Here is a 16,657-nt window from a genome sequence, read left to right on the forward strand (position 1 = left end):
GTCCACCTGAGATTTATATCCCCCTCATTTTTGGATGAAGTCTATAATCATCTTTAAAAACCGATGAATGGAATAGATGAAATACATACATCATGATGGGGCCCATAGATCACCGACCACCAGCCACGGGGCTGGTGTTAGGGGGAGTAGCCAATCCATTCCTTGCCAGCCCTAAGTAAATTGTACGGGACACGAATTAGCTAATGACGTTACTGGTCGGTGTTGTGGCTCCATCGTAATGTATATGTTTCATCCTAGCCATTCATATCATTTTAGGGTACAAGCCCAAAAATAAGGAAGATTCAAATCTCAAGTGGTGGACCACATCACAAGAAATAATGTTTATTAAACGCCACCATTAGAAAAAATTTAGAGACCACAAGTTGCTGATATTTATTTTTTCCCTTTATTGAGTCTGTATGACCTAATCAATAGGTTGGATGTCAAATATATATTACACTGAGCCTTAGCAGATTGTTTACGGTGGACATTCACTCATTAGTGTTTTGCTGTGGTGTGGTCCACCTGATACTTTGATCTATCTCATTTTTAGGATCAAGCGTTAAAATGATATGAAAAAGGGATGGGCAGCGTGGATAAAACACATACATCATGGTGGAGCTCACGTTGCACCGAGCAGTAGCCACTTAGTGTCAGCGGCAGCGTCACTAGCCAAACTGTGTCGATTGCGTGGTGTGCACAGGACCGATCTCGGTGGTGTGTTGATGTCAATAAATTTCATGGGACCCATCATAACGTATGTGTTATATTCAGTGTTATTCCATTTTACGAGATCATTTTAGGTTACTGGCCCAAAAATGAAGCAGATTCAAAGATGAGGTTGACCGCACCATAAAAAGCAGTTGGGACAGTGATTCCCACCTTTGAAACCTTCGTAGGGCTCACCTTAATGTTTATTTGTCATCCAACCTGTTCATAACGTCACACAGTCCTTGATAAAGGTAAAAATACAAATATCAGCTTGATGCAAAACTTCTGTTGCCCTCAATAAATTTTCAATAGTCAGCGTTCAATACCCACTGACTTCTGTGGTGTGACCCACTTGAGCTTTGGAACTGCATCATTTTTTGGCTCATGCCCTAAAATGATCTCTCCAAATGAATAGACAGTTTTGATATAACACATGCATCATGGCGGCGCCCACAGATATTAGTGACTTCAACACACCAATGAGACTAGTGGTGAGTGACACACCAATGAGGTTAGTGGTGTGCGCAATCCGTTTCCCGTCCACCAACATAGGAAAAAAAATTTCAGGACGTCCACTTCGGCGGGCCCAGAAACCCGTAAAATGTTGACCGTGCATTCCGTTTGTACAGAGTAAGTGCGACTGTGGCTCGGTTGCAGCGGAGGCGGAGAACTGCTAACCTACATCCAAGGTATCACAACTTATGGTGCCATACCATCTCATCATCAACCGGCACTTATGTAGGACATAGAACCATGAAAACGTTACGCCCCACCATGAAGATTGCCTGAAACAAAAACAGCCCAGCCTCCTCTTCAGGTGGACTGCACCGTTGGAGTCAATAGACAACCGATGGCCTTACTCAAGATACAGGAGGTGGCCATCTACTAAACGGATTAGCCTGATTTTTAAGAAATCTGATATTCATGGCAGGGCTTATCATTTTCATGGTACCGATTTCCTAAACTAGAGGTATGTTGGCAGGAATGATGGTACAGTACGATGGGTTGTGGTACCATTGCCTGTACGTTATTATCTCTAGATCGCGGCTGCATATCCGAGGACGTTACCCTGCTAACCAAGTGCACCCATATCTCGTCTCTGGAGATTACTTGCACACGAGGATAAAAAGAAACGAAGATTGTAAAACGTCGGTACGCATGCAACATAAATTTGTACACGTGGCTCATATATGTCGTCAGTTTAATATGGGCCAGAAACCAAGATTTACTTACAGTTAACGGCGTACAAAATGGCAGGTTAGTGGACATGTAATAGACGGTTAAAATAGAATTAGCCAATGGTCTTGATCCAACAAACAAACATCCATCAATCAAAGGTTTAAACTGTTCAATCAACATCTTTTTCGGGTTATGACCCATCTCCATAGAGGGCCACCATTTGGACCCTTTAATTTAAGTTACGTGTATTCAGTGGCTAAGATTATCGGATGAGCCCTTTTTAACAAGCTTATGCCATCTGCAACAGGGCCAACTGTATGAACCGTCCGGATTGCTATATAACCTTGCCACGTGTACTGTAGGGAGATGGCTCTACGGTGTCATCTCCAACTGGAAGCGGATTGGCTGGTGTACCTCTCACCAGCTATATAGCTCTGTAGGTACGTGTCGCGCGAAGACGAGCACTGACCTCCTCCAACTCCGTGTTGTACGAACGGTTCAAAGGAGATCAAAGTTACATGGCCCCACAGTGATGTATTTATTATATCTACACCGTTCATCTATTTTTAAAGATCATTTTAGAGCATTATCCAAAAAATGAATCATATCCAAAGATCACGTGGACCACACCACAAATAGCAGCGGAGATAATGATTTTCACAATTAAACAATTCTTAGGGCCACCATAACGTTTATTTTACATCCAATCTGTTCATAAGGTCACAAAGACCTGAATGAAAAGGAAAAACATCATTCAGGTAAAACAAATTTCATGTTGATACAAAACTTCTGTGACCCAAAAAAGGGTTTCAATGGTAGACGTTCAATCTCCCACTGCTTTTTCCAGTGTGGTCCATTAATAGTTAGATCTGTCTTAGTTTTCGTCTCAAGCCTTAAGACAAGCTCGCCCAATGGATGGACGGTTTGGATATAACACATACTTCGTGTCATACTCACAGAGCTTGCTGGCATCAATCCAGCCGCTATATAGATGGTGTGAGGTACACCAGCCAATCCGCTTCTCTTCCAACTACCCCGCAACTAATACTCAGTTTCCCTCTCTCTTACAAGTCTTCGGGGACGTTGTTTGATACTCCGGCGGAGTCAGAAGGTTGATACGCATGAACTCAGAAATGGTCAACGTGTCATGCGTTAACTTAAATCCAATGGTGCAGAATGAATCATCCAATGTCGATAGTTCACCAACCAAAACATAGATCGGTTGAATGATCCTAAAATTCACTTGATTGAATGGTCTTTCTTTTTTTTCTTTTTTTCTTAAATTTGGACCGGCCTTGAATTTCCACTAACCAGCCAGCTCAGAAATCGAGTCAGTGTAACACTCGTTTTATCAGCCATATAAATCAGGACTCACCATTCGGACGGGATTGATCCGAGTGCCTTTCTAGTGCCTGCGTATCAGCTGTCAGACTCTGCCGGAGTACCAATAACCCATTCTAATGGGCTCCACTCCACCACTAGACGGTGCTAAGGAGAGTGCGTTTAATAATTATATGATAGTCAGGATGCGTATGACGCTTGATACACAGGCACTTAGAAATTCTACACGTGGCATAAATAACTCCAATCAAACCGACTAGATCGTATCGCCCAACGTCGCAGAATCACGATCCCAGGATCAGATTGGTTGACCAATGTTACCCTTTGATTCGTGGACACTTGTTTGTAGAAAGAGAACCGTTGGACCATCCGATATTCTAATCAAATAAGCTTAACTTTTCGTTTCATGATACATCTACACCGGGTATCATAATTTAGACAGTTTAAGTTTATTACTTGTATGCGACGCATGCAATGTTCTAAGTGCCTGCGTATCATCCTCGCACACTGCCAGAGTATCAAAGTTTTTTTTTCTTCTGACGAGTGAGGAAGGAAATTTGGGGGTTGACAAGTACAATGGTTTTCATTGTCATCGTCTAACCAACAAAGCCAGCAAAAGCAAGAAAGGCGTGGGGAGAAGAAGTTCACATGGCGAATCGCAATTCCAGGCAAGAGGGCGGATGGGATTTCCGTTGGGGATCTGGCTCGAATCCAGACGCAAGTTGGTCCTACCGCTGGGGTGTTGGTACAGGTCCTGGCGGTGGTAGCGGTTTCGGTTTCGGTTCAGCTGCATCCGTCGGGCCCGGTGACGGTGCTGGTTTCGGGTTTGGATGGAGCAGTAACTCTCCCGATAGTGGCGGTGGGGGTTTTGGTTTCGGATTCGGCTTCGGGGGCGGGGATTTTAACGGGAGGTTCGGGTTCGGGGGTTCTGTTGGTGGTGGAGGATCTGCTGGGCCGAGTCCAAGGACGGATGGTGGTGATGATCGGCAGGGTCGGCGTGGCCCACCTGCGCGTAGTTGAATGGTACTGTTGATCACCGATGGCTGCTTATCTATGTACGTTGTATGGTGTTGTGTTTGCAAGTTGGGTGCTTTTCAATGTTAAACGAATGCTTAATAAGTATACATATTTTGTGATTTTGTAGTCCATCTGATCAGCGGACAGGCTTGATTTCACCTTTGGTGGCCCATCGAATGAGTGGGCCAGCCTAATTTTAGTGATAGATGATCTTGAAAATGGTGTTGCCCATCTGATGAGTGGACCCACTTCCTTTGTGCCAAGTGATCTTAACAGCTATCTGGCTTTAGTAATAGCCACAGAATTAGTTAATGATCAGATAAGTAGGAAATGGGAACTACCTAGGTTGTCACGGCATGGTTGATCTCCACCGTTGATGGAGGATAGGGCTAGGATTGTCAACTAAGTCGGGTTCCAGTTGGATACTTGCGTACCTGTATGGATATCTAGGGCTGTCATCCGAGCGGGTCACAGCCCCATATTTGATTAATAAACCAATTTGAATTTTAGGTGGACCCAGCACACAGGCCTATATTTCAGCCCGGTCCATAGACAACCCTACCTGTCGGCCAACTCAACTAATGTAGGGCTGTGAATCGGCTTGGCTCGGATGAGCAAAATCAAAATTTTAAAAGGCCTAGCTCATAGATTTTGGGTATTGTTGAGTCAGATTCGGGTACAGCAGTCAACGGACCGGGCCTCGGGTTGGCTCAGACCCGGACTTTGAATTATTCGGGCTGGGCCTTTCCAAATTTCAATTTTTCCTGGACTGAGCCAGTGTTCCATCGCCTCTATTCATTCAGATTCAATTTTAAGATTCGGAATGGAGTTTGGATCTGAATAATGATTTAGGTCCAAACCAAATTATAATTGCATTAAATAGAAGGCTTCTGGGATATAAATTAATGGAGGATAGTGTTATTGTCCAACTAGCATACAATGGCCCATGTGTTGTGCATGGCATCTAAATGGTTCAACAGGTTAGGACCTGCCATGAAGATTGCCTAACCCAAAAATCAAGCAGATCCACCCATCAAGTGGGTCACAAGTATACTTTGCATCGGATTGATGGTTCTCATGCTTCCTATGGTGTGGCCCACATTAGGAATGAATAGCCATGATTGTGACAAGGTGTTCTTCATGGTGACGTCAACCTTTTTAACAGTTTGGATGTTGCAAGGACTTGGCACATTGGCGATTATATGGTAGGTGGATGATCTCACTATCATCCAACTAGTTGTGTGTGAGACCTTTTTAATAAATACAAATAACAAATGATTAAATAATAAAAAAAACTTGTAGTATCCAGCTGGTACTCTAGTTAGGTGTACCTGATCCGATCCGATCTCTAATCAGATCCGTACAATTGGGACCCGAATTCAACCCTGGTGGGCTGATCGCATCCATTAATTGATGAATCAAATACATCTACTGCAGTAACAATGCAACCACTCATGTCAGTAATAATCAAGTACTTAAAAAGCTCATATGGCATTCATGTAACATTGGGTAATTATCCATCTATTGCTGATGGTATCAACTTGAATTTCAATTATCCATGTATAGCACAGTAATTCAGGTGCGATGACGCACATCAAATCAAACCCAACTCATTATCAAAAGCAAAGTTCATAGATTTGCACATTAATAGCACAAAGTAACACTTACCAACTGTCCAAAGTGAGCTCCAAAACTGAAATTTTCTTTTACAAAATTTCTCGCATCCGACCCACAAGCAACGAGAATCTGAAACAGATCAACGTAAACACAAGATAGCAGGTAATGCAGCCGAAGAAAAGAGTTTGTCTTGCCTTTGTCGCATCTCATGATTGCCAGCATATGTCCCTGGGCCCACATGCTGAGATGGTCCAATGGTTTCAAATGTCCATCATCTTCTGAGTGTTACAAATAAGCCACGATCTCATAATCATGCTGCCAGGATGAGCCCAACTGTTGATTTATGAAGCTGAATGTGGGCCATTGAAGTTCTTCATTTTAGGCCCTGTTTGGTTGCCACTTCAAAGTGATTTCATTTCATTTAGTTAATAGTATTATGTATTAGAGATCATAGTTTATGTAAATTATGGGTTATCAAGAGTTTTTTATCCTTGTGGTAATCTCTAATACACAATTAATGTTAGGATGCATTTGGTTGCACCAATTGAAATTTCATGATATTTCACCATAAATCAGTCCAGTTTGGTGAAAATTTTTCATGATATTTGATGAAATTTGGTGCAACCAAATACACCCTTATATAAAATGAGATGGACTCCTTTTCAAGTAGAAACCAAACAGGGCCTTTGTGTCTGAATTCATCTACAAAGTTATGGTGAGTTTCTTACGATGACCCTAATAGAATAGAATCCAGAACATGGGCAGTTCTGATCATTGAACCATCTCGGCATGTGGGCCCCATGGGTCGACACATGCTGACTATCCAGAGTTGCATCAGAGGCAGGCAAAACAAAATCCCAAGGAGTGTCACAGTGCACTTACTTGACAAAGCATTTACAGAAGAGATGAAGCAAACGACATGTGATTTCAACATGATATGATCAGGACAGTGAACTGCTAAGCGAGAAAATACGGATTGGGATGGTGAATTGCTAGGCGAGAAAATATGGATTGGGATGCTGGGGCATTTGGGCGCTACTTGGGTCTATTCATCTAGATTGTCTCTTTGTTTCAAGTACTTGCAGCGGACCGGAAGCACTGGGACACAAACTGAGTGAATCTTCATTGAATGGGTTGTCACTCGTGGACTTAAGCATGATGGAGTTGCTGCCTGGAGACAATGCAGATAGATTCATGCTTGAATGGAGCCTCACCAGCCGCAACTGATCCTTGGGTGGCTTGGATACGGATGCTCTGTCTGCAATCGAACTTTCCCTTAAAAGATGAAAATTTGCACTAACGTGATTTTCATTCTTCACATGATCTTTTGGGGCTGCCATATTCCGTTGGATATCAAGATTGCTGAAAAGAGAGTTCTCCGTCATGAAGCAAGCACAATGAATGAGCTCTTAAAAATATATAGAGAACTGATCGCCAACAAACAGTTGTATGCTGCGGCCTGTTTGGTTATGCCTCTAGAATTTTGATTTCCACTTTCACTGTTGAAAATATGGTATATTTTCAGGGACAAAATGCTTGTAAATATGGGTTCTAGGTTAAATTAAAATGCAACTGGTTGTAGGTGATCGGTCCTCAAGGTTAAAGAACAAGTCAAATATATTATAGAAGTACAGGTGGGGCCATCCTTTTAGCAACCTAAGCCATTGATCTTGAGGGCCCTACCATGGGATTGGACATACCCAAATATCATCAGATGATTTTATCCATCTGATAATGGACAATAACAACCCACGGTCCAGACAGATGGCTACGATCAATCAGTGGCGAAGATTTTTCGGGGCATCTCCCATCCACCATGACCCACAACATGAAGAAACCAGATTAAGAAAAGGTAGACCCAACATGTATGGTGCATCAAGCCTCTCCATATTACATAAGCAAGGGAGAAAAGAAAATTGTAAATTGAAAAGGAACTACTAATACTGTTGCCATTCCAGAAAAGGTCCAAATTCAAAATGCTGATCATATACAGAGTATTTAAAGAAAAAACTTACGAAGATCGATTGGTGAGTGCACGTCGTTTTGCAGGTTGTTCATTTATTTCTTCCTTCTCTCCAAAATTCTGAATCATTCTATATTTAACTCCTGGGTTGGAACTGACTTCACTGCTTTGGGATGATGCTTGAATGAATGATGAGCTCATACAAGCATCATTCAAACATGAAATCTTGTTTTCCTTCATTAGTGAGCTAGCTTCCCATTCCTCTTCTTCTGATGAGAGCGGACGCTTGATAAGAACGCTACCAAGGCATGTCTCAACTGGAACCATCGGATCGTGCCTCTCAAAAAGAAGCACCTCTTCTGAAGACCCAGATAGGTAAGATGATTCTTGCTCCTGTAGAATACCATAGAGGTCTCTTCGAAGTTTCTCGACAGGTGATGGACTGTGGCACTCAATGCCCTTCATCTTTCTAGAAGGAATGTGGGAGTCCCAGAAACATGATTGTGCAGAACCTGCAAAGCATGAGGCTAGCATATGACTAGATCTGAATGGGGAAAACACCATAAAGTTTATTATAGCAAGGTGATTGAAAGAAAAAGGTACAGATTTCAATCACTTGCTAAAATGCAATCCTGGATGATATTCAGCTTGTGAATCAGTCTTTCTGGTATTCGAATTCCAGCCATCGTTTTTAGACTCAGAGACTTGGATTGCCTCGTTTGGTCTTGGGTTGAGTCACGGATTGCCCGAGTCAGAATCCAAGTTGCACCTGACTCAGACAAATCTTAAAACCATGATTGTAGCTCATCAGAACAATACTTTCTAATTTTGAATGGAAAAACTAGAGCAATCTTGATCCTTGAACTCTAGATACAGCAAAATTGTCATTTGTGTTGTTTCACACAACATTCTCCCTGCAAACTTAGCAAATACTCGAGAACTCCTGCAAATTGAAATCTCAGTTAGGTATTCGACCAAATTTTTTATGAGGATGTGATATCATGATCAGATCAAAACTAAATACACCAGTGATAGATATCTGCCGCAGATTGAAGTAGATTCTGTATGAACGGGACAGATGTCATCACAGAAGCTTAACATACCATACTAACTGAGCTACATTCAGCTCTTTGGCATGAAATCCAGTTTCTCTGCGTTCCTGAAACATGTGAGCCACTCAGACGACAACCCAACATCTAAGTTGTCAGCTAGCAGCGCCCTCTTTCAGAGCCCAAACAGAGAGGGGAAAAAAGTGAGTTCTTCATAGTAAGAAGTTTATTGCTTCCATTTGGTTTCCTCTTCACTAGTGATCCACATGTTTCCCAAAGCAAGGAAACATGAAATTTTGAGTTTCTTGCTCCAAACAGTACCCAAATGTCATTACCAAACCGCATTGAGGGCTTTCAACAACCAAGGGAAAATGTAGAAGAGGAGGTCATGTTTGGCAACATTGGGCAAAAAAGGGTAAATGCATGGACACCAACATGCAGTAACAGAAGTGAACAGAATTTGCTGTCATTGCTATTCCATGAGGAGAGAACTACTTGAGGCAAGATAGAGAAAGTAATAACGCATACAAGAAAAAGTTCATAGAAATAAATAAGAAATTAGCAGTCATTGATTTTCTCCTTGGGAAGACAAAAGATCCTATGCCCCATTTTGTGCTTGAACCTATGATACTTGGGCCTTTGAAGTGACGAGAACTACCCAAGTTCTAGTCATATAAGGGTAAGGATAAAGGATCCTCCTTCCATGACACTTGAAATCTAGATGTACTAGGACTTTGAGCTCTAGATTTTTTAGTCAGCTAGGAGTTTCATGGTAAAACTTGTGAATTGGGAGAGAAATTGTGATATTGTTGTTTCATAATAAATCTTCACATGGGCCTCTTGCCTATCTAAATCAAGGGGTTGTAATCTTGATTTTCTTGGGTACTTTTCGGGTCGCCCCCTTGGCGTCTCTTACCAATTGTAGTTTTTGTTTGTTTTTTCAATAAAAATTTAGTTCTATCTCAAAAAAAAAAAGAGAGAGAGAGAGAGATATTGTAGGGGAAGTATTTTAATATTACCTTACTTATGAGCAGTGACCAATCCTTGGTGTACCTGTATCTTGAGAATTTGGATTTTGAGGATTTGGTGAACCCTATCCTTGTTGAACTCGATGCCCGCACCCATATTTTGGACAGTAATTTTTTTTCCCAAAAAAATTTTGAAAAAAAAAATAAAAATCAGGTATATAGGGGGAAAAATGTAAAACACCGGATTTTGAGGATTTGGTGAACCCTATCCTTGTTGAACTCTATCTTTTCTTTTAAATTTTTTCTAACATGTATTTATTAGTGTGTTGGATCATTCTTTGATAAGATTGTTGTCTATCTGCATGACTTACTGCAAGTCAGCCAAAAAAATCAGACACAAATAAAGCATGATTTGATAGGCTAGGGGCATTAAATGGAAATACAACAAAAAGAAAATTGATTTTTTTTTTTTTTTTTAAAAAGGAGGGAAAGAAGTCATAGTTTTCTCCCTTCTTCTAATTTTCCCCAATTATAGTTCATCTTCAATTCATCGAATCTCACTCAAATCTTGAGTTTTGATTCCCAAAATAGGCATCTAGTATGAAATGAGTTTTTAAGCTTCATCCATGATTGAAATGAAGAAACAAGTGAAAAACTACAGAAAAGTTGACAAACATTAAAATGGGGCCCTTATGACCTTATCGCCCTGTATGGGCCATATCAGCCTATATCTGTACCTATACAAACTGTACAGGCCTGTATCAGCCGATATGGCCCATTTTTAGTTTTTTTTCTTTTTTTCTTTTTTTTAATTGGATCAGTTCACCCTATATCATTTGGGGATGGCCAATAAGGATACAATACAGGCGATATAACCATATCATTACCCTTCTTTTAAACCATGCATGGGATAACAAATTATTATTAAAACAAAACCGCTTGAAGGAAGAACAGAATAAGCAAACATCTGTCTTTGCACGAATAAGTTGAGACAGTTTTGGTGCAAGTGTATTTGATATAAGGCTCATAGGCAAGATCACAATGATGAGGTCAAGCAGGAACATGGTTCAAATCATTGACAAGGGATTTATAACAACATTGGATTGATTTATGGAAAGTAAAGACAGCATAGCATCTAAGTACTTCCTCAAGAAAAATAAGTCACCACAGCTAAAGGAGATGGACATGATGAAGAATGTATTCCATAGCAGGTAGCCCTCACCTAGCAACCAATAGGGTTCAAGGACGTGAGATGCATATGCAACATGAAGAAGGCATTGTAGGTACGCATTATGAGCATGGTGAGAGAACCTAGATTCCTAGTTTAACTGGTTTTAGAGTCATTGCCATTTGCCAACTCTCCTAGAAGGAAAGGCAGCTGCTATTTAGTAAGAATAGATTCAAAACCATGTCCAAGAGTAGGACTATTAAACCTTTTACTAGTCATGCATGTTTGTTTGAGTGCATTAGGTGATCGGACTACTCAACTTCATGCATGTTGATTTAAGTAATCCATTGTATTATGCATCATTTAATCCAAGACATTGGATCTTGTGATTGGAGTGGAAATGTATATGGATAAGACCATCTGTTAGAAAAAAGAAAAACAGATGAATGGTTCTGTATAGCATATACAGTTCCCACTCTTTCATGCCAGAAGGCTGAAAACCATGAGCTTCAGCATATTTGGTGTCATACTAGTTTTCATGGAATCAATGCTGCCTTTTGCAATAGATTCAGTCATACAAATGATCTTCAAGGTTTTTATATAGTATTGCAATTTGGGTGGATTGCAGCTAGACAAGGATTTACGTGGCTGAAAACTAGCCATCCACAAAAGAGCATGAATGTTATGAAACAATGTTCCATCGGCATGCCTTGATTCAGAAAAGGAAAGGATTATTTATGGGGCCCACGGGCCTCTTTAGCGTACACCATACATCCAAATAGAAGAAAGAATAAGTGAAACCTTCTTTCATGGGTAATGGAGTATTAGCTTCTACTTGGTTTCAAAACTTTAGCTAATAAACGTTAACAAAGCTACGGGTGTGTTCGGATTCTCCATTGAACTGAACTGAATTAAATAGAAGATATGACCACAGCGGAGGTGATGCCATTTTATAATTCATAAAGATGACAAAATCCATCATTGCAATTCCATGCATTTCAATTTGGAGTTCAAAAAAGGTATATTTTCAGTTTGGAGATTAACCAACCGTCATGAACGGATTGGGGATGGCATCACTTTGGTTCTTTCTTCTTATTGAATATTGTAGTTTGATTGAATTGAGCATTCAAACACAGCCTAAAATACCCCCAAAGCATTGCAGAGTCAGAATCTATAGTCATTGCCTTCCAATGCAATTTACTGCCTCGATGCAACTATCACTTAAATCAACAAAGCAAATAAAGCAGGGGAACAAAAAGAAAAAGAAAAAAGAGCCAAACACTATCCAAATCTTGTCTTGTTAATTTTGCTAAGTAAAACCATTGGTGTTAACCTGAGATATCATTTCCATCCATGCTTTCCAGCTGAACACAGCTCTCAGAGAATGATATTGCAGATCCTGAACTGGATCTATTGCTTGTATCATCTTCAAAAACTGTTTTATGCAGGTATTGTCCTGGTATCATCTCTCCAACCTCTATCTCACCTTCACTCCGATTTACTTTGTGCAAGGTTTTCAACTTTCTCTTGGATGAAATTTTAGGCTCTTGAGAGTTCCTGCTATCTTCAGAATCAATAGGTGCAAATCTTACAGAATGTAGTGGAACATAGTTCTCAAGTGTGCCCTTGGTCCGCCATCTTGATCCACATGCATTGCACAACACCGGCTTACAAGGCGGCCCGTTCCTCCAAAGTGGAGTGCCTGAGTCATTCCGCCAACGTTCAACATTTAGAAGATGAGGAAAATTGACAAAGCAAATAGTCAACAAGTGAATTCACAAATTACATGTGACATAAGATGGTGAGATGACTCAATTAGTGGTAACTTCATCATCAAATTGGTAGTGATTAGACTAGTTTGAACTTTCAAAGTGGAAATAGAAAAGAGAGGAAAACTACATTGTCCAATTGGGAATTTTCTCGGCCCAATAAACTTTAAATTTTGGGTCCCACATTTAGATTATCTAAATCGCTATATGGTCAGCACGCAGTGGATGGGAAAGAACAAAATCTCCCCTGCCAGATGATTATGACCATCTCATTGATCCCCCATTAGATGTAGACAATTGATTGCAAATGGTAATGGCCCATTTACATCTCATGGCTAGGATCGTCTAAAAGGAGAGGTACAAGGGCAAGACCCATCTTGTAGCAGGGCCGCCAGACCAACATCTTAGGTTATAAAAAGGTGGGCCCCACCGGTACCATTGTTGGGTTCAATAACAGGCGATTTTTCATTCAATTCAGAAAAGAACGAGAGACTAGTGTACTGAACTATTCAAAACACAAAGATCAACTGATCCATGGAGGCATCTTCCTACTACCATGATGTGTGTGATCCATTAACATGGACAAGGGAGTTAAGTAACAAATTTGCAAGTTTTCTAATCTTGCTTAGGATAAACCACCTATCTATAACGATGCCATTCAAGCTTAAATCGAGCATGATGCCCTGGTAGCTTCATATTGTCTTTGGACTCCTTCGTCAGCAAGCCCTTAACTACAATCAGGAAAGAGGTATTGAAATAACATGCTATGGAGAGCCATCTCTTTTAGAACCAAAAGGTGGCAGAAAACAGTAAAACTGAAACATGAAATTGGATAAACCCCATGTTTTTACTTCATACATTCATCGAATACAAACTGAACAAAATCAACTGAGCAGTACATTTTATCCCTTTGATCAGTGGAAATTCATAGCACACTTGAGGGAATTCAACAAACATACAACTTGCACTTCAATTCAGTCCCAACTGCAAATATACTATTAAAGATGTCTTATCTGATGCTTTGACCCAGCAACTCAATAGTTGGGCCCACCTATTGGTGATCCATTCTGTTCATCTGGGATGCCCACAGCCCCCATTACCTACAGACCATGCTGCAAAGCTTCTCCATCAGATGATCTCAACTGTCCAATTGGTGACCCTCAAAGGGGCAGTTTAGCCAATCATCTACATTCCACAAGGAAAAACAGGCCATCAGTTATATGGGTGGGATTTCCTATTGGCGCAATATAAATGGGGCGCAACACATTCATGACAAGTCACGCCACATGAACGGCGTAGATGATAGAAAAGTAAGGTCCACCCATATTGCACCTGGCTGAATAAAATAATACCATTTTCATTGAGTCTAGCATAGTATAATTCCTCATTATCAGAGCAGCATATCATCCAAGACTATCAACCCATATGAGACCAATGCATTTATCCGAACGGAACGAAACATCCAAACAGGCCAAAAACATAACAGTTTGCTCCAACAAGAGATAAGTAAACATAAAGCAAAAAAAGCAAACTCACTTGTAATACCACAATGGCAACAAGGACCTTGTTTTCTCATATCCGTCAGTCTCTCTTTCAGATTCTTCCCAACAAACCTCAAACACTAACTCCACTAAAAAAAGCAGCCCCAATTAGCCATTACCCAACTGCAGCAAAGGAACAAATAGCCAACACCCAAATCACCAAAACATGAAAAACCATTCCAAACATGCAATCCAAAATTCAAATCAGCACCACTGCACAAATATATGAAACGTGGGCTAGAAAAAGGAGACAAAATAAAAACCCATGAAATAAAAATTAATTTAAAAACCAACAAAAATAAAATAAAAATAAAAATAAAAATCCATGCATAAGAATAAAAAACCAAATACAAAGAAAATAAAAATCTATGCATAAGAAGAAGGAAAAAATCACTGAACGCTTACATATAAAAGAATCCAAATACAATTTTATTTTTTTTCTTTTTTTCTTTTTCCAATCAACAAAAGAAGAATGTGACCTGTAACACTTATAAGGTCCCCTTTTGTGGGGCCATTTTCATTCCATGTTTTATGCTTTTTATATTCTGGAAATAACTTTTGAGTTTTTGAGAGGTTTTTATTTTTCAAGAAGAGAAGATAAAAAAAAAAGAGAGAGAGAGAGATTTTCCTATTTTAGACAAGATTTTTTGAAATCTACCATTGCAGCATTGCCAAGGCTTTGCAATTTGAAAGCAATAAACGAAGGGCGGTTCCTCTAAGGCCTTGTAGATTAAGTTATTCTGCCGGTACTGCGTGTGGGGCCCATTGACCTTTCCAGCAGGTTAGCCGGACGCGGATTACTTTCCCAAGGCTTCACTCGCCGGAGGGCTACTGAAGTTACATGGCGGAAATTTGAATGGTGCTATGTAAGTCCCACCATGATGTATGTATTTATCCACGCCGTCCATTCATTTTTCCATATCATTTCAGGGTATCAGCCCGAAAATGAGACAGACCCAAATATGATTTGGACCACTCCACTGGAAATAGTGGTGATTGAATGCCTGCCGTTAAAATCTTTTTAAAGAGCCACAAAAGTTTTGGGTGAAGCTGAGACAAATAAACATTATAAGTAAGACTAAGAAATACTTTTGGGTGAAGCTGAGACAAATAAACATTATAAGCAAGACTAAGAAATTTTTAATGGCAGGCATTCAATCACCACTATTTTCTTATAGTGTGGTCCAGTTGTGATTTAGGTATGTAAAAATAGATAGATGGTGCGGATAAAACATATATATCATGGTGGGCCCATATAACACTGTCAGTAGCCACTTTCATATTGGCAGGTTAAGTAGGCAATCCGTGTCCCAGTTTTTCCGGCACTAAGTTTAGATGCCCGGAAAATCAGGTCGATCCAACCGTAGTCGACCACCGACTATATTGGAAGTTTTTGGATGGTTAACGATTGTTTTCTATGGGATGGCCCACCTAAGGATTTGTATACCATTTCATATCCATAGTGGGGATCATGTGATGCATGGGTGGATGGCGTCTAACAGTAAGGGCCAGAAGGAGGCTTTATGTGGTGGCCCACGTGATGTTGGAGGGGGTGAATTGGAATTTGGAATCCTTGCCGCGTATGTTTTACCTGGTGTGTGAAACGCTCAAGTCTGCGGGGTCCACCATTTTCTATATGTAGAATCGGAACGCAGAATGCGGTTTCTGTACTGAGTATAGCGAGTAAACCGTGATGTATATTTCTCATCCATGTCGTCCAACTGTTTTTATCATCTCATTTTAGGGTTTTGAGACCTAAATTTAAGCATTTCCAAAGCTTTTAAGTGAGCCACACCATAGTAAAAGTGTGAATTAAATGTCTACAGTTGAAATTTTATTTTTGCATCAAGCTGATGTTTGTGTATTCGTTTAAATAATGTATGTATAACCTTATGAACGGTTTGGATGACAAGTAAACATTACTGTGAAAATTAGGAAGGTTTCAACGGTGGATGACTCTATTCCTGCTTTTTCATTTGGTGTGTGGTCCACTTTAGCTTTGGATATGTTTCAGTTTTGAGTTTCATTTGGTGTGTGGTCCACTTTAGCTTTGGATATGTTTCAGTTCTGAGTTGATATCATAAAATGACCTGGTAAAATGGATGGACGGCATGGATAAGATATATACATCACAGTGGCCCCCACATTATTTAGTTAAACTCCATGAGGCCTATTGCAACGTATGTATCTTATCTACACTTGTCTATTCATTTTCTTAACTTTTTTTAGGGTATGAACCGAAAATTGAAGTACATCCATAGCTTAAGTGGACAATGTTGGGATTTGTATTGCGGAATCATACATATATGGATCTAGGATAACAATCCAATGGTA

The 16,657-nt window shown here is 40.2% G+C and overlaps 2 protein-coding genes across 5 annotated transcripts; one reads left to right on the plus strand and one right to left on the minus strand.

The window, feature by feature from the left end:
* The first annotated feature begins 3,879 nt into the window (after positions 1-3,879).
* LOC131224107 (glycine-rich protein 5-like) lies at positions 3,880-4,251 on the plus strand. The gene has a single exon (XM_058219663.1). The coding sequence runs from the start codon at positions 3,880-3,882 to the stop codon at positions 4,249-4,251; it is 372 nt and encodes a 123-aa protein (XP_058075646.1).
* Positions 4,252-5,703: 1,452 nt separating this feature from the next.
* LOC131236481 (GATA transcription factor 26-like) lies at positions 5,704-15,130 on the minus strand. Of its 4 annotated transcripts, none has more exons than XM_058233691.1 (6): positions 14,982-15,130; positions 14,319-14,446; positions 12,347-12,715; positions 7,881-8,340; positions 6,748-7,227; positions 5,704-5,994 (listed from the first exon to the last, which is right to left on the minus strand). In XM_058233691.1, the coding sequence occupies exons 2-5, from the start codon at positions 14,356-14,358 to the stop codon at positions 6,915-6,917; spliced, it is 1,182 nt and encodes a 393-aa protein (XP_058089674.1). In that variant the 5' UTR covers positions 14,359-14,446; positions 14,982-15,130; the 3' UTR covers positions 5,704-5,994; positions 6,748-6,914. The 4 variants fall into 4 exon arrangements, with proteins under 4 accessions (XP_058089674.1, XP_058089675.1, XP_058089672.1 ...); XM_058233692.1 differs by lacking the exon at positions 14,982-15,130 and adding an exon at positions 14,729-14,924; XM_058233689.1 differs by lacking the exon at positions 14,982-15,130 and adding an exon at positions 13,834-13,967 and having other exon boundaries at positions 14,319-14,684.
* Between the last annotated feature and the right edge of the window lie 1,527 nt (positions 15,131-16,657).

This window comes from Magnolia sinica, chromosome 2, assembly GCF_029962835.1.
Source record: "Magnolia sinica isolate HGM2019 chromosome 2, MsV1, whole genome shotgun sequence".
NCBI classification, from domain to species: domain Eukaryota; kingdom Viridiplantae; phylum Streptophyta; class Magnoliopsida; order Magnoliales; family Magnoliaceae; genus Magnolia; species Magnolia sinica.

Coding starts and splice junctions, on each gene's coding strand:
- LOC131224107 (XM_058219663.1), top strand. CDS start 3,880: ATGGCGAATCGCAATTCCAGGCAAGAGGGCGGATGGGATTTCCGTTGG.
- LOC131236481 (XM_058233689.1), bottom strand. CDS start 13,879: ATGGGGGCTGTGGGCATCCCAGATGAACAGAATGGATCACCAATAG. Junction 12,716..13,833: donor ACAGAATGGATCACCAATAG/GTGGGCCCAACT, acceptor GGAATGACTCAG/GCACTCCACTTTGGAGGAAC. Junction 8,341..12,346: donor GGATGGAAATGATATCTCAG/GTTAACACCAAT, acceptor CATGCTTTGCAG/GTTCTGCACAATCATGTTTC.